This window comes from Saccopteryx bilineata, chromosome 3 (genome assembly GCF_036850765.1).
Source record: "Saccopteryx bilineata isolate mSacBil1 chromosome 3, mSacBil1_pri_phased_curated, whole genome shotgun sequence".
In the NCBI taxonomy this organism is placed as follows: Eukaryota; Metazoa; Chordata; class Mammalia; order Chiroptera; family Emballonuridae; genus Saccopteryx; species Saccopteryx bilineata.
The window spans coordinates 3,443,214-3,467,572 of NC_089492.1; the positions used below are offsets into that span (position 1 = coordinate 3,443,214).

At 55.4% G+C, this 24,359-nt stretch overlaps 1 protein-coding gene across 1 annotated transcript in view; it reads left to right on the forward strand.

Moving 5' to 3' along the window:
* KCNK9 (potassium two pore domain channel subfamily K member 9) overlaps nt 1-16,718 on the forward strand; it is a 68,268-nt gene extending 51,550 nt beyond the window's left edge. The window contains exon 2 of the mRNA XM_066264614.1: nt 15,864-16,718. Coding sequence (XP_066120711.1) covers nt 15,864-16,702 — 839 coding nt within the window. The 3' untranslated portion in view covers nt 16,703-16,718. The remainder of the gene's footprint in view (nt 1-15,863) is intronic.
* Nucleotides 16,719-24,359: the final 7,641 nt, after the last annotated feature.

The following is a 24,359-nucleotide window of genomic DNA, read 5'->3' on the forward strand; positions in this document are numbered from 1 at the left end:
ATGGACAAGAGATTAATAAGGAAACAGTAGCCTTAAATGTCACATTAAGTGTAATCAAAAAACTTCCAACAACAAAAATAAAAATGCCCAAGACGAGGAGATTTCATGGGTGAGTTCTACTAAACATTCAAAGAATTTTGAAATAAACGGTTTCAGAAAACTGAAGAGGAAGGAACACTTCCAAACGCATTCTACCAAGCCAGAATTACCCTGGCACCCAAACCAGACAGAGACCTTACAGAAAGGAGAAAATCACAGGCCAGCATCCTCGACGAGCACAGATGCGAAAATTCTCAGCAAAATGTTAGCACACTGGACTCAGCAATGCATTAAAGGGGTTATACATCATGAGCAAGTGGGATTCATTCCAGGCATGGAGGGATGAGTCAACATCTGTGAATTCATCAACATGATACATCACTTAACAAAAATAAAGGATAAAACCATAGTATCAAAATACATGCCAAGAATGTGACAAAACTCAACATCCTTTTAGGATAAAAGTCTCAACAAAGTGGGTCTAGACTAGAGGAAGCATAGCTCAATGTACTCAAGGCCACGAATGACAAGCCCACAGCTAGTAGCGGTGCCGGAAAACTGTCCGTTCAAGATCAGGAGCAAGAGGAGGGTGCACACTGGAACCGCTTCTCTTGAACATGGATTCAGAAGTCTTCAGAGCCACGGCAATGAGGCGGGAAAAATTGGAAAGGAAGATGAAAAACTCTCATTACTTGCACATGACATGAACACCCTAAGGCCTCCACCAAAAACCTATTAGAACTATTAAACACATTCAGTAAAGCTGTAAGTTACAGAATCAATATACAGAAATCTATATACCAATCATGCTTTCTCATACAGCAGTAATGAATGATTAGAAGGAGAATTAAACAGTCCCATTTACGATTGCATCAAAGAGCATAAAATATCTAGGAATAAATTTAACCAAAGGTGTGAAAGATCGGAACTCTGAAAAGTCATTGAAGTCAGAGACTGAAGATGCGAATAATAAGGGTACACTGCTTGTGGGTTGGAAGGCTTAATATGTCCTTACTACCCCCACGGTCAGGGCCATCTTATTAAAAAATACCCCTGGTGTTCTTCTCAGAATTAGAACTAATCCTAAAGTTTATAGTAAATCATAAAAGACCTCAAATAAGTCAAAGAAATTTTGAGAAAGAACAAAGTGAGAGGTATTACGTTCCCTTACAGCAAACTTTACTCTAAAGCAACAGTGATTGAAATAGTATGCTACTGCCTGACCCTGCAGTGGCACAGTGGTTAGAGCACCGGCCTGGGACGCTGAGGACCCAGGTTCGAAACCCCAAGGTCACTGGCTTGAGCATGGAGTCATAGACATGACCCCATGGTCACTGGCTTGAGCCCAGAGGTCGCTGGCTTGAGCAAGGGGTCACTCGGTCTGCTGTAGCCCCCCCCTCCCCCCGGTCAAGGCACATGTGAGAAAGCAATCGATGAACTAAGGAGCCACAACAAAGAACTGATGCTTCTCATCTCTCTCCCTTCCTGTCTGTCTGTCCCTCCGTCTCTCTCTGACCAAGAAAAAAAAAAAAAAGACAAACAAAAAACACCCAGTATAGTACTGGCATGAAAACAGATCCATAAATCAATGGACTAGAATAGAAAGCCCAGAAATTAATCATCACTCAAGTGGTCAATTAATCTATGACAAAAGAGGCAAGGCTCTGCAGTGCGGGAGCAAAGTAGGTTCACCGTGGTGAGTACACGAAAGCAGTTTATTCGTGTACTCCTTCTTTATGTCACAGCTGTCACCCTCCCCCTGCCCACCTCGGTACAACAGGGTCAAGGCAGCTCCTTCAGTCAGTGGTGCTGGGGAAACTGGACAGATACATGCAAAAAAAATAAAATGAAATGAAATCGGACCACTTCCTCTTACACCACAGACAAAAATAAACTCAAATGGATGAAAGACTGAAACGTAAGACCCGGAACCGGACCCCTCGAATGTCCGAAGGGAAAGAAGCCTAGGCCGTCGCCTCCTTGACGTCACTCGGAGCAGTATCTTTTTGAAAACGCCTCCTCGGGGAAGGGAAATCAATGAAGGAATGGGACTCTGAAACTGAAGACTGTTAGCGCAGCAGAGGAAGCCGTCCGCCAAACCAGAAGGTGACCTGTGAATGGGAGGAGGTAGACTCGGATACGTAGTGAGCCTCATAAGGGGTCACCACCCACAATAGAGAAGGTGCTCGTACAATTTCTCTCACATACACACACACACACACACACACACACACACACACACACACCTCGATCAATTCCGTGACACTCGGGCGGGGGACTGGAGTAGACATTTCTCCAGAGGCCATACAGATGGCCAACAGAAACACACAATGTTCCGCATCACAAAGGACCCGGGAAATGCAAATCAAAACCGCAGTGAGACCTCCCAGAGTGGATGTGGCGAATACATCAGCTAACAAGTGCTGGTGGGGAAAAGAACGCCGGAGTGCCATCGGTGGGATCGTAAGTTGGCGCAGCGAGTGGGGGAACAGTGCAGGAGTTCCTTAAAAATGTTGGGAACGGAACTGCCTGGTGGCCCAGCCACTGTTCTTCCAGGTGCTTAGCTAAAGGAAATAAAGACACTGGCTTGAAAAGGTGTGTGCACCCCTATGTTTGTAGCAATGCTCCTGGCCACCTCGGTGCCCGTCCATCTATGAGTGGATAGAGAGGTGGTGCGTGCGTACAATGGAGTATTACTGAGCTGTGTAAAAGAAGGGAATCTATCTGTGGCAGCGTGGATGGCAGAGGGTATTCTGCTAAGTGAAATACGTCAGACAGAGAAAGGCAAATATCAGACGGTTTCACTTACATGTGGAATCTGAAATTAAAAAAAGAATAAAGAAGTCAAACAGACACAGACCCCAGACAGAGAACAAGCTGATGGTCGCCAAAGGGGTGAGGGGTGGGAAAGGGAAGAGAAAAGAAATGACGTTAGGGTTCCAGGAGAGGCCCCTGGTGCGGGGGAGGCCGGTACCTGGTGGTGGGTGTCTGCCGTCTTCTCCGCAGCTCACAGGTGCAGCGCTGTTGACTCGGGTCTGTGGGCCGGACCAGGGTGCCAGGGGCGGAGCGTCCCCCTGGGGTCAGCAGAGGGACAGGAGTCGGGCTGAGCGAGTCTGCCTGAGCCACATGTGAACACTCTGCCTCGGGACTTGGGGATGCCGGCTGCTGTTAGTGGGGAGGGGGGGCTCTGGTGAGTGCGTCTGCGGTCCTGCAGGGGCGGGCTGCACCCTTTTTAGCAGGAGGTCAGCCCGGGGTGGCTTCGTGTCAGGCGAGGAGGGCCCACACATTAGTCGTGTGACTTGGCTGGAGTCATTTCGTTGTCACCAGTCCGGGAGGCTGGTGCGTTTGCTCCATTTGCCAAGGGGGACCGGGGGCGGGGGCCGGGGGGCGTAGCCGGGGCGGGGGCGGGGCCGAGCCCTGGTCCATGGTGTCCGTTAGCTTTCACGTGCAGTGTGTGTTTACTATGAATATTCAGGCAGAGAGTGAAAGGGCATCTAGTAATCTTCAGTTTTATCTTGCTTCTTATGACTTCCAATAGAGTGTCTGGGGCCACAGAGGGGTGTGTGTATGTCTGTTTGTGTGCACTTGTGTCTGTGTGTGCAGAAGTATGTGTCTGTCTGCATGTGTGTGGACACTTGTGTATCTGTGCAGATGTGTCTGCATTTATTGTGCATGTGTCTTTCTGTACACTTGTGTATGTTTGCATATGTCTGTTTCTGAACAGCTGTGTCTGTGCAGATGTATCTGCGTGTATGTGTGCATGTCTCTGTGTGCAGCTGTCTGTACATGTATGTGCATGTCTATTTCTGTATACTTGTGTCTGCAGCTGTGTCTATGCGTGTATGTATGTGTGCATGTCTCTGTGTGCAGCTGTCTGTACATGTATGTACATGACTATTTCTATATACTTGTGTCTGTACAGCTGTGTCTGTGCAGATGTATCTGTATGTGTGCATGTCTCTGTGTGTGCAGCTGTCTGTACATGTATGTGCATGACTATTTCTATATACTTGTGTCTGTACAGCTGTGTCTGTGCAGATGTATCTGTATGTGTGCATGTCTCTGTGTGTGCAGCTGTCTGTACATGTATGTGCATGACTATTTCTATATACTTGTGTCTGTACAGCTGTGTCTGTGCAGATGTATCTGTATGTGTGCATGTCTCTGTGTGTGCAGCTGTCTGTACGTGTATGTGCATGTCTACTTCTGTATACTGTGTCTGTGCAGCTGTGTCTATGCGTGTATGTATGTGTGCATTGCACACACATGCTCAGGGGTCTGCCAGCATCACATAGCAGACCCTGTGCAGACTGCATCACAGGTGCAGTCCCAGCCCCGCCCCAGGCCCCACCCCACTGCTAACGGGACAGCCCCAAAACGATGTTGGTCATTTTCCTGAGGCCCAGTTCACTCAGCTGTGTGATGGACATGACCGTCCCCATCTGGACCACACCTGGCGCCGTGAGGATGGTGCGCAGCAGGGCCCGGGGGGCTGTCCATGGAGGCCCCAGCATCCAGGCTTCCTTCCAGACCTTGTTGGACATGATGACCAGGGCCACAGTGTCAGTCCGCACACACTTGCTTTGTGTTTGGCCTCTCTGCTGGTCAATAATAATGTCTCCTCAGTGCTCGCTGTGACTTAGAGTGACCGTGCAGTCAGCCCCGGCGCACAGCAGGGGCCGTCTGACACCAGCATTCGGGAGCCCAGGCTCCTCACATCACCCGGGGCCCGTCCTCCCTCCATCCTGGGTCCTGTCCATCTTCAGGCAGAGAGAGGGCTTGGGGGAGCAGACGGGAGGGTGGGGACAGTGAGGGGGGGACAGCGAGGGAGGGGGATAGTGAGAGGGGGACAGTGAGAGGGAGGGGAACAGCGACGGGGGGGTGGGGGGACAGTGAGACGGGGACAGTGAGAGAGGGGACAGCAAGGGAGGGGGACAGGGAGAGAGGGATCTCGAGGCTTGGTTTTATGAGCCAGGCCTGGAACCCTGCTGGCTGGCTCGGAAGCCTATGGCCACGTCTGCTGGGGGAGGGGGACACCTTGTGGACTAGCTGTGTGCCCAGGAGCAGGAGGGGATCCCATACGCGGGTGGCCACTGACAGTGTCTGTTAGAACGACCTGCTTCTGCTGCCTCTGACAAAATGAGCGTCTCTGCATGCGAGGCCCGGGAAGCACATTCGCTGCCACGGCCTGCGGTGAGTGCCCTCGCCAGTGCGCAGGAAGTGAGCTCCGTTCTCACCGCCCAGTCTGCCCCTGCCGGGCCTGGGGCTCTCCTGAGGCCCAGCTCTCACCCCATCAGCTCTGCCTGACCCTGCTTCTCTTTAGACCCCTTCCTACATGGCGGGAGGTCTGGGGGCACTGGTCAGGATGCACAGCCAGGCCCCAGGCCCGCAAACTGGGGACCTGCCTATAACAGGACACCCGCTGACCCCAGCCAGGCGAGCCACAGGTGCAACGCCTTTCACCTTCCTGTCGGGAGTCAGGGAGCCGGGGGGCACAGGTGTGGGCAGTTTGATCATTTCCAACGTGAAAGGTGCCGTTGCCTTTGGCCTCCCCGGCCCTGCCGACCCCCCCGGGCGTGAACCACACTCATTTCACAGATGAGGGCTCCAGGTCTGGCCCCAGCCTTCCTAACTGCACCGCATTTACAGCCCTGCATACTCAGAGGGCCTTAGGGAATTCAGAGGAAGGAGAACAGGACCTTCCTGGCCAGGGTGGCATTTGAGCTGGGCCCTGAGTGAGGGCAGGAGTCTGTCCTGTGGAGGGGTGGGAAGGGTCTGAACAGAGCTGTGGGGTCAGTCGGCAGGCCAGGGCAGCGGGCTGTGGCTGCCCACTGGGTGTCACCGGCAGTTAGAGCCATTTAGGGCTCTCTGCCCCCCTCCACCATGGGGTCTCCAAGGTGTGAATTCCACCTTCTTCCTCCCTGCCCCGCGCTCCAGGGCGACTTAGCCCTTGAGAGAGGTTCTCTACGGCAAACAGAAATAAAGCGTGCATTGAGATATTCCTGACTGTCTCACTTCTTTTACAAAAGAAGGCTCAATTATTAATAAGTGGTCATCTGCGGCTGTTAAGCTTGACTTCGGATTTTCCCATTCTAACCACAGACTTGCAGAAGCCAGTCAAATGTCATATAAGTTTTCCCGTGAACTTTAAATTTAGATGTTTCCCTACATTTCCTGTAATCCCCCATCCCCACCCCTGCCCCAGTGGGAGGGGAGGAGAGTAGAAGGAAGAGAGAGGAGAGTTGATTGGGAAGGGACAGCAGAGACCAGGGAACACGTGGGCTTCTCCCAGGTTCCCCCACCTGTGTCCGCAGTGTCCTTGGCTGGTGGACAGCAGGGACCGAGAACTGGAACCCAGGTCAGTCTCAACCTTGGGGCTTAGAGAGATAAGAGCGTTTGCCCCATTTTCTCACCCAGGCAACGAGGATAACCGCACGCACCCTGCAGAGGGTAGTCAGTCCCTCTTCCCCGAGAGTAAATGGACTTAAGGGACATCAAACACTTGAGCTCAGTTCCTGGCACCGTGCGCGCCCTCAATCAATGACTGTGGTCATCCTCATCATCATCTTATTATGGTCCTATCTTGCCCGTGTTGCCATTGATGGATGGCAGCGTCCGGAGGAACACTCACCGCATAGCACGTCATCGACGGAAAGGATGAATGGCTCCACCTCCGGGGTCTGGAGTCGTCCCGGTCCCCAGGGAAACGCGGGCTGTCCGCGCTGCGGCAGGTCGCTGCTCCCGCACTCGCCCGAGTGCCCGCCAGAGGGCGCCCTTGCACCTCCGGTCGCCGACGCCCGCGGTCCGCATGGCTGTTAAATGAGTGGGCCTGAAACGACCCCCGGCTGGGGGCGTTAACCATCACTGCAGCCCATTAAGCTCTTTATTGGCCACATGCACGAACCTCTTCACAAGCAGATTTACTTGGTGGGCGGAAGTCTTTCCAACGGTGTGGTTAGGTAGGGGGGTTGGACACAATGCTGCATGCCCCATGAGAGAGACCCCACAGTGAGGGGAGGGGCAGAGACCCCGGGACCCTGCAGAGCAGCTTCAGCCCCCTAGTGCCCCACCCCACAGTGTGGAATAAGGCCAAGCAGGGGCCCCCTTCCTTCCAGGACCCTCCAGAGTCCCAAAGCCCCCCGGGGCCTTGGCCACTCCCCCTCCTGCCCTCATCCTTCAAGCCTCCATTTCCCCATGTGCAAAAATGGGAAGAGTTCGGCTTTAAGAAGAATAGCTTTGTTCCCCTTTTCACTGAAGTGCAGTTCACATTATGTAAAATGAGGTTTTAAAGCCGTGAATTCAGTGGCATTTAGCGCATTCACGGTGCTGTGTAACCACCCCCCCTGTCTAGTCCCAAACATTTTCTTCACCCCGGAAGGACACCCTGACCCCTCCAGTGAACACTGTTCCCCTCCCTCAGCCCCAGACAGCCACCCACCTGCTTATTGTCTCTGTGGCTCTGCCTGTTGTGGTCATTGCCTACAAATGGAACATTCAGCATGTGGTCTTCGTGTCTGACTGCTAACACTCCCAATGATGTTTTCAAGGTGCATCCACATTGTCGCATGCTAGCGTTTTCTTCCTTTTTAGGGCTGTGTAATATTCCGTTTGTATGGATAAACCACATTTTGTTATCCATTCATCCCTCGATGGACACTGGCCGTTTTTCTTCCCCCTCTTGGCTGTTGTGAATAGTGCTGCTAGGAACAAGGCGGGGTGTAAGCATTTGGACACCTACTCTCAATTCTTTTGTAGACCAGAGAGTAGGCTTGCTGAGCATCCTAAAGGGATGTTTCTTTGTTACTTGGGCCTGAGCTTGGGGTAGAGGATGTTGCTGAGCCAACTCCAAAGCCCCGCCTCTCACTCTCCTGCTGACTTCTGGGGTTGGCTACACCGGCTGCAGAGGGGACGTCATTCCCACCTCTCAGGGTGCCCTTGTGTGTCCGCACCCCCAGCTGGGGTCATTGTGGGGACTACTGGGGAAGCTCATGTAGCTGCCCAGGCTGTTTTTTCATTCGTAAAGTGGAGATAACAACATTGATTTGATTCCCACTTGATCCTCATCACACAGAGGAAATGGGGCCCAGGAGGTGGAGCCCCAGAGCTGGAAAGAGACCCTGGTGGAGTCTGGACCCCAGGGTTTCTATGCGTCTGTCACTCGGGAGGGGCTGGGATTTCTGGAGGGTCCCCTGAGTGATAACCACAGACCAACCAGAAGATGAATGTCCATTGCGCATGGCCACGGGGGGCAGACACCAGGCTGGTCTGCTGAGGGCGGACGCTCCTGCCTGGTGCCCGCACAGGGAGCCCTTTGTCCCAGCCTCCCTGGCCCTCTGGGAGGGGGCTCACGGGGCTCTCCTGGGGGGAGGGTTTGCACATCAAGCCTCCGACGAGACAAAGAAAAAAAGGCCTGTCATGAGCTGTTGTCAGGAACGTGTGCCTTGCAAGCTTTTGCATATATATATATATATATATATATATATATATTTTTTTTTTTTTAAATATATTTTTAGGTCCCCTTTGCCCTTCAAGACATAAAATAAAGGGAAACGAGAAGGGAACGTTTGGGGATTAATAATAAAAAGCCCATGAGGGAATTGTGCTTTTCTTAAATAAAACCCCAGCCTGCCAGGTTTTTCTGCAGAAAGCGCTGAGCGCCAGCTCTGTGAATCAGCAGGTCCCCGGGGCCTCTGGTGGCCGCAAGAAAGCCCAGGAGCTGGAGGACTGAGGGTCCAGGCATGGAGCCTCTGCGTTCCCATCTGTGAGATGGGCTCACGCATCCTGTGGGGTGGAGCTCCCCACGGGGACTGTGGGAAGGGGCCTCTGTGTACCCAGACCAGCCTGCTTGGGGGAGGCATGTGACGGGCGATGTCATCCCTTACTGGCCTTATTTGTGCATCCGTCAAACAGAACTGACCCACGGGGTGGGCCCACAGTGGTGGAGGGAAGGGGCAGGGGGGGGCAGGGGAGGGGGCTCGGCGGAGGGGGGCTCAGCGAGGGGGCTCACCGCTCCTGCCCCTGCTGCTGCACCCACCTCTCCCCTTTCCTCCGGCCTCTGTTGTCTCTTCTCTCTCCGCTCCGTTTCAGGAGACCTCTGCTTTAGACAGATAGACGATCTGTTTTATCTGACTGTGTTTGGCCTGGGCCGCATTTAAAAATGTTTCATTAGACACCAATTAGATCCCACATCTCTAAAAGACTCCATATTTCCAGCTTCTCTTTTAAAATCAGGACATTGGGTCGCCCTGGCCTGCAGCCCCGGTTGCTGGGCTGGGAAGAGTGACTCCTGCAGCAGCCCTGGTTGTCTGGCTGCCCCCGTCCACCCACGGACCCAGGCCCCCTCACCCATCTCCCCTCAGACTGGTCGGGGGTGGCTTGTGAGGGGAGACCCTGTGAGGTGCAGGGGCGTCTGAATTGCGAAGCGCTTTGTGACCAGTACCAAATGGCTGTTTACTGGTGGTCACACCGAGGCGCAGGGCCTCTTGAGTGCTCATTGACTGCGATCAAAGCACTGGCTGAAGCCAGAAGATTTACTGGACACAGACTGGAGTGTCCATGAGTGGGGCTGACTCTAGACTGGGCCCAGGCACTGGACACTGATTGCCCTCTATGGGCGGACACATTCTCATGGTGCTGAAGTGACTTTGGTGGCCCCAGACACCACGTTCTGAGTCCCTTCAATTCTGGCAGAAAAGCACACAAAACTCGTTGGTTGAGGGCGTGGCTGGTGACCCCATCCGAGCCCCCGAGACTCATCGTGCCTCTTGGAGGGAGAGAACGGAGACCTGTGCCGAAGCCCACGCCCGTGTGGTGGGGCCCGCGGAACTCGGGGGTCTGTTATTTTGTGAGAAGGGGGACTTAACCTAGGGCCACCGCCACACTGGCTGTCCCTTTCCGATGAAAGAGTGAATGCAGAAAAGCTTTGTCAACTGCGCCTGAGTCTTAATAACTATGTGTAGTGGCTCCGGGGACGTGACAGGGGCCCTGCCGGGGGAGGGGACCCAGATGCCTGTCCCAGGCTGAGGTGGGGGCCAGGCAGGAAGCATGGGGGCCGAGGGCAGCTTTCTCTTCCCACACCTCCCTACCCAGAGCCACCCTGCGTCATCCTTTAATGGAATTTGTGCCTGTTGAACTCCTACCAGCTCCAGATTCTTGCACATCCTTTATAAATATTTCATTCTCTTCCAGCAGCAAATTTCCTGATGCCCAAATGTCTGTGTGGCCCTCTCCTGCCCTGGGCTGGCGGTCTGTCCCCCATCCCGGGCAGCTGTGGGCTGGTGCTTAGTCATGCCCACCCACACCTGGCACCTGGCTTCTGGCTTTGACGGCTGCTTCTGCTCAGGGCACAGCCAAGCTTCCCTGGGAGGCCGGGACTGCAGTGCATTTGGCAGAAGAAAATGGGGAGGCCTGGCGGGGGAGGTGACTGCCGCGACCAGCTCAGCCGGGGGCGTGCCCGAGAGGAAGGTGCTGCAGGACTTAAACACACGAGACTCAACACACAGAAAAGACTCAACACTCGGCTCCCCGCCTCAGGACTGAGAGCCCAGCTCTCTGCAGCCTCATCGTGTTTATTGGCCTCTTTGCTCATCAAGCAGATTAGCAGAGCCTGGGTTCAGGTGCAGAGAAGGGTCATTAACTAATACCTTTCAGGTATGTAGGGAAAAGGCCATAGGGATCAGCTGCTTCCTTGAAACAATCATAGCAGTGCTTGCAAGGGGCAGCGTTCTGCCCTCGCAGGACTTGGAGTTCCAAAGGCTGCACCAAGGACTTGTCTCAGGGCAACAGTCTAATTCCCGGCCGTTTCCCTACAGGGGCAGAGTCAGGGCTCCAACACCGCTGGCCCCCTGCCGGGAGTCCCTAAGGGGCAGAGTCGGGGCTCCAACACCGCCGGCCCCCTGCCCGGAGTCCCTAAGGGGCGGAGTCGGGGCTCCAACACCGCCGGCCCCCTGCCGGGAGTCCCTAAGGGGCGGAGTCGGGGCTCCAACACAGCCGGCCCCCTGCCGGGAGTCCCTAAGGGGCGGAGTCGGGGTTCCAACACAGCCGGCCCCCTGCCGGGAGTCCCTAAGGGGCGGAGTCAGGGCTCCAACACAGCCGGCCCCCTGCCGGGAGTCCCTAAGGGGCGGAGTCAGGGCTCCAACACAGCCGGCCCCCTGCCGGGAGTCCCTAAGGGGCGGAGTCAGGGCTCCAACACAGCCGGCCCCCTGCCGGGAGTCCCTAAGGGGCGGAGTCAGGGCTCCAACACCGCTGGCCCCCTGCCGGGAGTCCCTAAGGGGCGGAGTCGGGGCTCCAGCACAGCTGGCCCCATGCTGGGAGCCATCTTGTCCACGAGCGTGTAGCATCCCCAGTGGGAGCTGGGCGGTGGGCTGCTGGCCTCTGGGGGAAGGGTCAGGGTAGGTTTCAGGAGGCACACTGCACAGCCCGGAAGCTGTACAAACTGGGAAAGGCAGTGTAAGTCTGGGAGACTCGTTGACAGGCGTCTGTGGATGGGCCCAGGCTCCCAGAGAGCAGGAAGGACCTGCGGACAGGTCCTGATCGGTGCCGACAAGGCACCGTGGTCCAGGGGCCGGACTCGCTTCTCCCAGTGGGAGGGCTCGCTGGACGCTCGTGGCATCTCTGCTGAACTGCTGAGCCAGCCCTGGGACGCTTTTCACAGGGTGGCCTGTCACACTTCTGGGAAATCTCGCAGGAGCCAGCAAGGGGCACAAGGCGTCTTGCCATCCAGGGCTGGCTCTTCGGGGAGCCCTGCAGAAATGATCTGTCCCATCACCCTCCTCCTCTGCTCTCCCCTCCGGGAAGAAGCAGCCTATTCCTTCTATTCTGTTAGCCAGCTGCAGCCAAGCGACACAGGCCCCTTCTCTGCTCAGCTTCTGATACCGCCTGGGTCTATTGAAGGGGCCGTGAGGACCAGGCTGGGTGCTGCCGCATCTTGGGCGAAGCTGCCCCAGCCACGCCGGGCTGGGTGGGAAGCTGGGGGGTGGGTCAGGCATCCTTTGCTCAGCAATGTTTCTGTCTAACTTTCAGGTGCTTCCTTTGTGCCAGGCTCTGGGTCCTCGGAGGTGAGTCAGGAGGGGGCTCTGCCCTCCTCAGAGCCCCTGGTCCGGCCAGAAGGCAGGAAGGAAGCTGTGTGTGTCCTGTGCACTCGCCGTTCCTCTACCCAACAGCACACACGCCTTGCTTGCAGAGTGCCAGTGTGTGTGTGTGTGTGTGTGTGTATGTTCTGTACGGGGGACCCATCGGTGCCGTGTCTGTGTTCCAAGCAGATACTCCATAAACGTGGTGCCTGCAGACTTGATACGTGTAGACCTCTTTGCACGCAGGGCCTCCGGTGTTGTATCACAGCAAGTGTTGTAAGCCGAGAACCCATGTGGTTTGTCGGCTAGGGTCTTTGCAGGAAGCAGCACACTCAGTCTGAGCCGTTACTTACCTGGCTCTTTCTGAAGTCTTCGGGGACTCCTGCGGGCAGGGTGGAGAAAGCAGGGAGGGACCGTGGTCCCCCGGGGCCAGCGACATCTCAGAGCTGGCAGGGTAGCTGGGAAGCCCTTGCTGGGACTTGTAGAGAGAAGCTCTCTGGTGCGACCCAGGGGCAGATGTGCTAGTTACCAGTTTCTGCTGCCCTCAGCTCCTGCCGCCCTTCCCCTGACCTCGTCCTGGGGCTGGCTGGCTGTTGCGTGAACTTAACCGGAAAGCGGGGGACCAGGGACCCCCTGGATGTGGCTCGTAGAGGCTGGCCTCCTGGGAGGAGAGCAGGTGGGGATGGGCACGTCCGGATGGGAAAACTGGATTCCCTGCACGGCCTGCAACGTGTCTGTCACTATAGCGGGACTCGTCGTGTGCCCCAGACCGCTGGGTGGCTTATTCATGCGGAAGGCGGGCGACCTTGCTGCTGTCACCTCCCTCGCTGTCTGATGGATGTATCTCGCTGAAGAGTGTCCTGACTGTAACGGGCCAGTGAGCTACAAGGGGGAGGCATCCCTGTAACTGAGTCCTTGCATCCTGCAGCATGACCGATGACAGGAGAGTGGACGTAACCCTGAGACAGGCTATGAGGTGTGCTGCTGGCCCAGCCATGGGAAGGAAACTGCTCTCATTACCTTCCCTGACAGCAACAGGGGTGTGGGGGGCAGGGGCAGACCTGGGCACCTGGGGTGCAGTTTTTGACCGGGAAAATGCTGTCTTGGCTTGCTCCAGTAAACATGTCACCTTAGGAACCGTTAGCTGATATTACCACCTTAGTTAAGTTTCCAACAGTCTAGTGGTCTCCCAACATCCACATGGCTTTTGCATCAGCCACTCGGGCGACAGGTGAGCTATATGGAGACACTGTGGGATTTCCACCCCTGCGTTGTATATAAAAATATAAACCTACTTGTTTATCAAGATGCATTTCACTCTTTCCTGAAGACCTGAGTCTCCATCTGGTATCATTTCCCTCCAGGCGGAAGAACTCCCTTGTGATCAGGTTGTGCAGATCAGCTGGTAGCAATTTTTCTTTGACCTGAAAATGTATTTCTGCCTTCATTCTTCAAGGATGTTTCCTCTGGATAGACAATTCTGGGTTAACAGCCTTTTAGAAAACTCTTTAGAGATGTTATTCCACTGTTGCCTGGCCTCCATAGTTTACTATGGGAAGTCAGTGGTAGCAGATTGTTGTTCTGCTGTAGTGTGATACATTGTTTCTTTCTGGCTGCTTTCAAGGTGTTCTCTTCAGTTTGCAGCAGGTTGACTCTGACCTGTGGTTTTCTTTGTTTTTATTCCGCTTGGGGTTCACGTATTAGCTCCTTGAACCTGCACATTTGGGTCCTTTACCAAATTTGGTTAGTCTTGGCTATGTCTTTACATTTTTTTTTGTCTGATTTTCCTTCTAAGATGCCTTTTGCTATTGTCCTACAGCTTCCCTGAAGCTTTGTTTGTTTATTTTTGATCTTGTTCCTCTCTGTTCTGCAGACCGGGCAGTTTCTGTTGCTAGAGTGTTGCTCTCCCCCTCAGATTTCTGCATCCCCATTCTACCTGGCCTAGTGCCAACTCTGTCCTGTCGTCTGTCCTGGGGTTTCTGAAGGGTCAGAGCTTAGTGGGGTTGGGGGCCAGAGAGGATGAAGGGAAAGCCTCCCGGAGGCACACCTGTGATGTCCTCTCTGTAGGGAGAGCACGGCCTCTGGGCCAGGGAGGAAGTGGTGCATATTCATGCCAAGGGAGAGGCAGGCAGCCTGAACGTAAGTGGTGAAGTCTTGGTAGAGAGGTGTGGGCTGGAGCAGTCAGAGTGGGCTTCCTGTAGGAGGCAGCGGGAGGGATGGAGGTCTTGGTGTCTCATCGCTGCTGTGTCCAGGCCTTGTGGGTGCTGTCTGATCTCAGCAGACCCGAACAATAACTCCTCCTCGGAATGAATATTACCCCATCCCATACCATACCCCCATAGCGTCTTCTGGGGACCAAGATAATGCAGATGGTTAGGCAATCACAAACCCATAAGAATGTAGGAAGCCTTTCTTGGGGTGGCAGCGTTTAAGATGTTGGGAGGACACCTTCATCCTCTGAATATTCCCCAAATGCCCACGACCCAGGTAAGAGTCCCAGAACTTGAACCAGAACCCGCTGAGTCCTGTGTTCCTTCTGCCCTACTGTGCAGACCGTATTCTGGCTCTGACACCGTCACCGACCGCCTGGGTGACCCTGGCGGGTAACTTGACCTTGCCAGCACCGCCGTCCTCATCTGCAATGTGAGGAAGTGCAGAATGGACTTTGCGTGGTTGGTACCGCCACCCAGGAAGCGGCGTGCTGTGAAGGTGTGTGAAGAAAGCATTCACACACGTGCGTTTGTTTGGGGTTACTTGTCACCTCTGTTCTGACAAGTCTGCGTTCTGCGGTGGCACGGAGTTACTTCCTGCTCGATAAAGGGACAATCTCACACAGCAGGTATTACTCTCGGGGTGGGGGACGCTGCCGCGAACGAGGCAGACACAAACCCTGTGCTCGTGGCGTTCAGGGTTCACGCTGCACTGACCTCTCTGGGGTCAAACCCTCTACACTTCAGCCTCATACTCGGTGGCTGAAAACTTTGGGTTCAAACCCCAACTCTCAAGATATCGAGTTACCAGGTTCTTAAGTCACTCAGTTTTCTTGTTGGTGGCGTTGGACTCATTATGCCTATTTTGTAGGGTCACAGTGAGGTTGCAAAGAGGCCATGGTCCACCAAGGGCCAGCACAGAGCCCGGCGTTCAACGTTTAGCATTCTTTGTTCACTGCCCATGTGGGTCCGTGGTGGACGTTTTTCATGTTCTCCTTTGGGCTTGGTACCTTTGCAGCATTCATAGTAACACTAGTATGGTGTTTTACTTCTTTTAAAAGAAATTGTGTTGCTCTGAGAACACTGTCTCCCAAGTGAAACGCTCCGAAGCACTGCCTCCCCTACAACCCCAGACTTCAAAGGACGCGTCTTCCCCGAGTCTTTCTGCTCTCCTCTCCCCTCCCTTCAGGATTTGGGACCACTCCAAACTCCATCCCCACTGACCCGCCCCAGTCCCCCACCCCGTGTGACACTTCTGCACCGGGTGGCCTCTGTCCTTCTCTCCCCCACCACCTCCAGGTTATGGCTAGGCCCCAAGCCCCTCCCCAGGAAACGCCCCAAGCCCCTCCCCAGGAAACGCCCCAAGCCCCTCCCCAGGAAATGCCCCAAGCCCCTCCCAAGGAAACTCCCCAAGCCCCTCCCCAGGAAACGCCCCAAGCCCCTCCCCACCGAAACCTCTCCGCCCTCCCACCCCACCCCACCCCTGCCAAACCTGGCGGCACCTCTGGTCACCGGTTCTCCCTGTGTTCTCGCCCCTCCCCAGGTTACGGGCACGCCGCCCCGGGCACCGACGCGGGCAAGGCCTTCTGCATGTTCTACGCGGTGCTGGGCATCCCGCTGACGCTGGTCATGTTCCAGAGCCTGGGCGAGCGCATGAACACCTTCGTGCGCTACCTGCTGAAGCGCATCAAGAAGTGCTGCGGCATGCGCAACACGGACGTGTCCATGGAGAACATGGTGACGGTGGGCTTCTTCTCCTGCATGGGGACGCTGTGCATCGGCGCGGCCGCCTTCTCCCAGTGCGAGGAGTGGAGCTTCTTCCACGCCTACTATTACTGCTTCATCACGTTGACTACCATTGGGTTCGGGGACTACGTGGCGCTGCAGACCAAGGGCGCCCTGCAGAAGAAGCCGCTCTACGTGGCCTTTAGCTTTATGTACATCCTGGTGGGGCTGACCGTCATCGGGGCCTTCCTCAACCTGGTGGTCCTCAGGTTCTTAACCATGAACAGCGAGGACGAGCGGCGGGATGCCGAGGAGAGGGCATCCCTGGCCGGGAACCGGAACAGCATGGTCATCCACGTCCCCGACGAGGCGCTCCCGGGCCGGGCGCGCTGCAAGGCGGACGGGGACCTGCAGTCCGTGTGCTCCTGCTCCTGCTACCGGCCGCCGGGGCGTGCTGGCCGCCCGGCCGGGCACCAGAACTCCTTCAGCGCCCAGCTCGGCCCCCAGTACTTCCACTCCATCTCGTACAGGATCGAGGAGATCTCCCCCAGCACACTGAAAAACAGCCTCTTCCCGTCCCCCATCAGCTCCGTCTCCCCCGGGCTGCACAGCTTTACCGACATCCAGAGGCTCATGCGACGCAGGAAGTCCATCTAGGGTGCGGGAGGGGCTGCAGCGGACACGGCCCTCTGTCCCCGTCCATCGGGTCCCCCGGCCCAGCTCGGCCTCCCTTCCTTATTTATTACCCTCTGTTGTTGTCGTCGGACGGTCATCACGGTCACGTTCTCTCCTCCCTTCCTCTCGGGTTCCTTTCTAACCCCGCCTTCCCAGCGAGACGGAGCAGGCCAGAGCCGCTCTGAAACTCACATCTGAGCATGAAGCATGGAGTTCTTCCTCCTTCCTCCCTCCCTCCCTCCCTCCCTCCCTCCTTTCTTCCCTGCGACGTATGCCTTACATTTCTCTTCCCAGCCGGGGTGGCTTTCCCAGGACAGGTGTGACCGAGACCACAAGACCCAAGGCTGCACAGCAGGCTCAGAGCCTCCGAGCGCCCGCCCACAGGGATGTCTCTGACCAAAATCCTCTTTTCCTCCCTAAGGAGCGGGTGTGTGTGTGTGTGAGTGTGTGTGCACGCATGTGTCTGTGTGTGCGTGCGTGGGTGCGTACCATGCAACAGGGCCGAAAGGATCAGGTATTCATCCCCTCCCCTCCCTTTTTTTTCTTTCCTTCACACAGTTTTGTTAATAGCCTGCTTTTGGCTGCTTCCAAACAGAACAGGAAAACAAAACCCACGAGGTTTTTGATTCACCACCTTGCCGAGTCGAGCATGCTCCACAGCAGCCTTTTTCCCAGATGCGTCATGCCCATGTTTTTTAAAATGCTAGATTCTAAATTATATTAACTTCTTTTTAGGGGGTGGGGTGGGCAAGACGACATGGATCATTTTAGCTTGCCAGTTCAAAAGACAAATTTTTTTTTTTAAAGCATGCACTTTGTTAAACTGGTATGCATTGTCAACACAAGAATAAGAGCAGGAAAACAAGTGGAGTAACCAGAGAAAGAAACCAATAGGAATATTAATTTATTAAAGACATTGTTTAATTTTATCCTCTCCAGTTCCAGCACTCTGCCGTGCAACTGGAAACGTCAGGGTGAACTGGGAGACTGGGAGCCGCAGAATAGTCTACCGTCTCCCTCGTATTTCCATGACGATGCTGGCGAGGGAGCTTGTGCGGCGTCTCCCTGCAGGAGCAGGAGTTCCAGTGTGGGGTGCATGGGTGAGAGTGGGTCTTAGCAGGTCAACGTGGGTTCTTTTCCTATTAAAAAAAAAGACAGGGCATTCCTCATTCAGATATATATATATATATATATATATATATATGTATGTATATATGTATATCTGTGTCTATGTATTTCAAGAAGGATCGTCTCTAATTGCATTTGATTTGTAAATAAGGGGAAATTCAGGTTGGTCTCAGGAAGAGTTTGGAGGCAAAGGGGCTGTGTTTTGTGTCTTGGCCTGCTGGGAACTTGTCAATCTCAGGGGACAATTTTTTTTGAGTAATGGAGAAATTCCTTCCCACGTTCCTGAGGGGATGGCCCCCAAGGGAAGGTCCGCTCATCTTCTGGGGACAGTCTAGGTGACAGATGGTAACCACGGGAGGCCCTTTTTGCACGGGAATAAAGGAAAGGCCGACCTCCAGATTCACAGAGGGGACTCTCATGTCCCTTGTCACCATCCCTGCTGTTTCTAACAGTCACCAATTCTCCTGCTCCTTTTTGATAAATGAGAAGTTCACGGCCCCTGGATGGGAGTGGGCTGTGGCCGGATTGCTCAGAAGGTGCAGCAGGAGCCCCACAGCGAAGGTCCCCCGGAATGGAGGACTTGCTCCCAGGAAGAGTAAGTGTACACGATTTCTTAAAGGAGACATCACCAAATGCCGCCAATCCCAAGCTCTAGGGCCACGGGGCTGAAGCAGCACGTGAGACCCCTCTGCAGAGCTCGTGCTGTGTGTCACGTCCATGTAGAGAATGGCCCCTTCACAGGTACCAGTTTTCAAGGTCGGTATCCATTCACTCTAAGATTTTTTTAAAAATTTATTTTATTGTAGAGCTTTAAAGTCTGTGCAGAGAATAGAAACAGTTGCTCTTTCTTAATTATTTTATTTTTCTTCTCCTGGAAGAGATTGTTGGCTGTCCAGGGGCCTGGGGGCAACAGCATTCGTGCATGTTTGCCGAGTGCTTCACGCTTAGCGGGAGGCTGCCTGGACTGGGTGTAGGGTTTCTCCTGAAAACCTTTGTCAGCTTGGCCCTCAGATGGGGGTGTGCACTCGAGCGTCTTTGATCTATAGGAGAAACTGAGGCATGAAGGGGCTGAGTGATTTGCTCGATGTCACAGAGCTGGTCCTCGACAGAAGGGTCGAAAGAAGCTGTCTCCACCACACCCCGGCATCCTCACTCAGCCCCCCGAGGAGGGCACCTGCTTCTCTCTCTCTGCAGGTAAAGGCATCAGCCCTTGGAGTCAGGGGACCCCTGCTCCCCCTGTCATTCTGGAACAGTCATAAAGGGGCCTACTTTTGCTTGAATGCTCCCAGGGATGGGGAGCTTCCCCCTGCCCGGGGACACTTAGAGAACATTCCACAGGCTAGATTTCCACAAAGTTGGCTCTTCTTTATAGCTTTAGGGATTCCAGGGTGAAGCCTTCTCTCTGTTCACGTGGTGACCACTGAGGTATCTGAAGCAACTTGAAATTCATCTTGTTCATATTCTCCTGTTCTTCTGCCCTTTGTGACCAGGTGGGCCTATAAAGGACAACCGCTGAGCCTTCTCCTGCAAAGTTCAACATCCCTGTTTACGCAGGGGGCAGAGGTGACTTAGTTTTCTTTCTCTGTGATGTCACCTATTTCTCAGATGGTCCGTCTGTCCCCTGCCACGGTCTCTGGCCAGGGAGTTCTCTAGGGTGCTCAGGGGGACACGGAGTCCAGGGTCTACAGGGGTCTTCTCTTATGGCAAAACAGGATGGGGCATCTCTATCTAGAGCTTGGCCACCTGAGACCTGCCCACTCGATTGTCTTTAGAACCCTCAGAAGCCAGGAGGAAGCTTAGTCTGAGTCACCTGACCGGGCTTGCTCATTTTCAGAGAGGGAGACTGAGCACCTTAGCCTAGGTCACGCCGCCAGAACCTGGCCTCCCCACGCGGTTCCCTGTGCTGTTCCCATGGCTGCTTCACCACTGCGTGGGCGTGGCCTGTGCCCTCCATGGTCCCTCCTCTCAGGGCTTTTGAGCAGCTCAGGCCCCGGGTGTGTCTTCCTCACTCTCCCACCTGGTATCCGCTTTCTCTCAGCCCGGGTTCCCCACGCGCAGTCCGTGAGGGGGTGAGAAATCACCCCAGGTTGTGTGTGCAGAATTCAACTGGTTAGGACGAGCTGCAGAGGAGCCGACATCATGTGAATGGCCTGCGCCCCGATTCACAGCTGGGTGTGTCTGTGTTGGGGGGTTAGAGATCAACACGGCTGGTGGATACTTAGGGATTTCAGCCTCTTGCTTGAGTGTTCTCCAACGAAGAGATCTCAGCCCACTGAAGACAGGAGGAAGGTGGACAGTTCTGGGTTCAGTGCTTTCTAGAGACCACCCCAGTTTTTATCTTCCTCGTACCCACCCTGGGCAGGAGGTGCCATCATGCCATTGGACGGTTAGACTCTTTCATCACAGGGGAGTCAACCCACCTGTCTGGGTTTTGAGATACCTGCTGAGCCCCGGAGCTGAGCTCGGACGTCTGTCCACCTGCACCCTTCCGTCCTGGCCCTTTAAGCACAGTGGGCTGCCCGGTGCTCTGCATTTAAATGCTCTTTCTCTCTCTCTCTCTCTCCCTCTGTCTCTCTCTCTCAAGCGTCTGTTGTGCTCTGCCTTGCACCCCCGATTGGGAGCGATGCCCACGCTTCGGGCATGATTGCAGCCGATCATTTGCAGCCCAGGAATCCCCACCGGGCCCCTCGTTTTTCCAGGAGAGGATGCGAATGGACACAGATGGCGACCCAGGAGGCCCTTCTTTGCAGGTGCTCATTAAAACCCATCTATAAAAAAAGGCTGGGAGGTTGATGGCTAATCCCGGCTGAGAGTTTATTCTCCGCACACGGGGCCTCGACTGGGAGAACATCTGGACGGTAACTCGGAAACCCACAGATCAGCCCGGGCAGCTCGTTGTCTCGGCTTCCTCGGGGCCTGGGAGCTGGTGGATTCTGGCTCCCAGGGCTGAGCAGTAGCGGCTGGAAGCTGGAGAGACCCCTGCGGACGCACTGAGTCTGCGCGCACTGAGCTGCGGAGGGATCTCAGCGAAGGCCATCAGGAGGAAAATCACCGACCCTGAGGTTTACGGCTGCCCGTCTCTTTATCCAATCTTCTTTTTAAATAATAAGCCCCAGTTAAGCAGCCCGTTCAGGTACCAGGTCGGAGCCCTGAAATACGTTCATTCTCTGAGTACAACGGAAGCCATCATCGGTGGGACGTTCTGGTGAATTGTGGCTTTGCTCTGAAAGGGGTGTGACTCGGTTCTGTCACGTGCAGGCCGGGTGTCTGAGGTGGAGGGGACTTAACGGGTGGGTTCTCCCAAAGTCATGGTTTGTGGGCGAGCCTGCAAGCACCCCGGGAAGGGATGGTTGGAAGGGAGACACCACTCACAGCGCCTGCTTCCCTGGGCTCCTGGAATTAATTCCTCGTCGTCTTGGGGCCTCTGCAGCGTCCCCAGCCACACGACACGACAGCTGGCACGGGATTTATAAGCATTAGCACGAAGTGAATTTGACCCATGAAGGCACTTGGCCTGGATGTCCTGGTCCCCGGGCACATTTGAAGGTTGAGCCACCAGAAAAAGAACCAAAAGATCACTTCGCCGGGTAGGGTCCCCGGGAGCTGGGGAGATGGAGAGGGAACAAACAGTGTCATCAACAACAACGGTCACAGCATGAGAACCAAGGCCCTGGGCACAAACCCATTCTACTTGGTTCTTTTGTAGAGGCTTGGGGAGGGGGAAGAACGAGAAATAGAAAAACGTCTATCACCACAACTTCCTCCCTGCCCCCAAGTTTGTTCCGCACCCTCCAGATTTACAGCGAAGCTGAGAACCCGGAACTTACCAGGAACTCCCGTGGGGCTTGCACCCAGACTCCAGCCTCCCGCCCTGCGTCTCGTGGACTCCACCCTCCCCCACCCACACCCACCTCGTCCTCGGCCATGTCTGCAGGGTGAATGCGGCCTGCGGCTTCTAGGTGCTTCCACCGCTGGAAGAAACGGGTCGCCCAGGAATAGCATTCTTCTGGATGACGGTGTCGCTTTCACCCCGAAGAATTCAGCATTCATCCGATCATATTTATAATCAAAAGCAGCACCTTCCTGCACGTTTCCCAGCTGTCCTCCGGAGGTGTTCTGGTGAATCGCCGAGGCACTCCGGGACCACCCGCCACACAGCTTCCCTGTCTGGCTGCCCCAGCCCCCGGGGTAGGTACGGCCTTCTCCCTCCTCATTTTTGCGTTTCACGGCCTTGCCATTTTGAAGGGCCGGGGCCCCTAGTTTGTGGGAGGACAGCCGGTGAGCTGCGTCTGTCCGCTGGTTTCCTCAGGTGAAGGCAGGGATTTCAGGCCGGAAAACATTGGCCGTGGTGGTTCGGCAGGGTGGTTTCTCTGGGACCTCGGTGAGAACGTCTCTCCTGTGGATGAATAGGTCCTCTGACATGTTCTCCCGTGAGAGAGAGTCACGGAAGCTTCCAGGGCGGTCTCCACGAGTCCTCGGATGCTGGGACTCACGGCCAACGCAAAGAAGGCTCTGCCATTTTGGGGCTCCCATTGAGCCTCTCCTGCACGGAGCACCGACAGCCTGTCCCCTAAACCCCTGTGGGGCTGACCCAGCTATTAGCAGGCACGAAGCACAGAGACCCCCTGCGTGGGTTATGAAGCTAGGTAGTGGGTAGGACCCAGGAGGGTTTCTGCAAGGATCCCCGGGAGCCAGTCAGGGTGCTTTGGCACCCAGTTGCTTCTCCATGAGTGGCGATGGCCGCCGAGCCTGTCCTCTCATTAATCATCATCAAAGTGGCGTTCGTTGCCGCAGTCCTCAGTGGCCAGGCGTGCCGCCACGTCTTGTGACCTCTGCCTTGGAGACACTGGTGTTGGTGAGCCCAGACGACCTTCTCAGTTCTGATGACATCAAGCAGCCCGCCTGCAGCGGCTTGAGGAACCTTCCATTCTGATTAAGAAGATAGGCTTATGCAGAGTGCCACCTCTGAGCCTTTGCCAGGGCTGTTCCCGCTCGCCGGGAGGTCTCGCTGCTGCTTCCCAGCGCGGGGGGGGGGGGGGGGGGGGGGGGGGGGGACAGCTCACACATCCTTTCAAAGCCTTGCCTGAGTGTTTGCCCTGGTGGGCTCAGCAGTGCCCTCCTCTGGGCCCTGCAGTCCTTTCTATCGAGAACATGTGCTGGGAGGCAGACTGATGGCCTTGGCCGTGGAGCTGTGAGTGCGGGCAGCGTCCGCAGAGGGCGACAGCGACAGTCGGACTCCTAGCTTCTTGCTTCGGTGGCCACTCATCGCCGTTATCAAGGGGCGTCTTAACTTCAACACAGGCATTTCCCATCCCTGGAAGTCCATGCACACCCATGCGACGGAAACCCCTCAGCCCACCATTGGCTGCCCAGGGGCACGTGGTTGGCAGAGCTGAGTGTCCCATGCGCAACAGGGCCACGAGCTGCCCACGGCTGGGCACTTCCCACGAAGCCGGCGACTCCAGGATCACGCCAGTGACGTCTCACTCTGCAGTGGGTGGGCCCTGGGATGGGAATGTCGCCGGGAGCCAGGTCAGCACTGTTTTGGAGGAGACTGAGCAGTGTGGGGACATGTGCAATGAGCAGTAGGGTCCCCCGAGCTCTGGGGCCCTGGGCAGAGGCCTGGGCAGTCTCTTCTTGCCTTCGGGGTGCAGCGCTGGGGATGGGGGCGGGGCGCTGCTCCATCTCCGCATCTCACACACCTGAGACCAGCGTCCCCCACTCACAGGCGGGTGGTGGATTGGCCTCTCTGAGCCTGTGCCCCCATCTACAAGTAAACCCTACTGCCGAGTCCCTCGAGCAGGGCTTCATGGAGGAGGCAGCTTTTGGTAATCTTCTAAGAGTTTTACCAAAGATGAGCACGAAACGAGCAAAAGGAAAACATTCTCGGGCTCACGTGGCATGAAGAACTTGCCATTTCCTGATAAACTGTGAGAACAACAGGAAATGTGACTGCCTGTGACCAGGGCCTCGGAACTGAACGTGGCGAAGGAAGGCCTCATGGGAGCCATTCTGTGTTTCACCCCTGGGCTTGGGGAGTCTAGTGGGTCTGGCGCTGAGGACAGGGCGGGTGTCAGCAGAAGAGCTAGGGGTGTCTGCTGTCACTGTGAGTGCTGGCGACTCAGGGATGAAGGCTCACTGTCTGGTCTTCAGCCCCCTCTCCTGCCTGGTGCCCCAGGGTACGCACCAGGACTGAGAGCTAGGGTCCCGGAGGGCATCTCCCGGGGTGGGGCTGTCCCCCAGGCATTGCCTTGTGGACTTCGGTTCTGAGACGAGGGCTCTGGTGGGGAGGGGAGAGTGGAGACTGAGGAGGAATTGGCTGCATAGAAAGAAGTCCAGTCTTGGGAACCTGGGTTGAACCAAGACTGAAACCCCGACCTTGTGATTTGCTGTGTGACCTGGGGCAGGTCACTTTACCTCTCTGGGCCTGACTTTCTCCCTTTCTAGACTAAGGGGTTTGGCCAAGGTCCCAAGTTTCCTAGGCCCGCCCCTGTCCCCAGGGTCTGCTCGG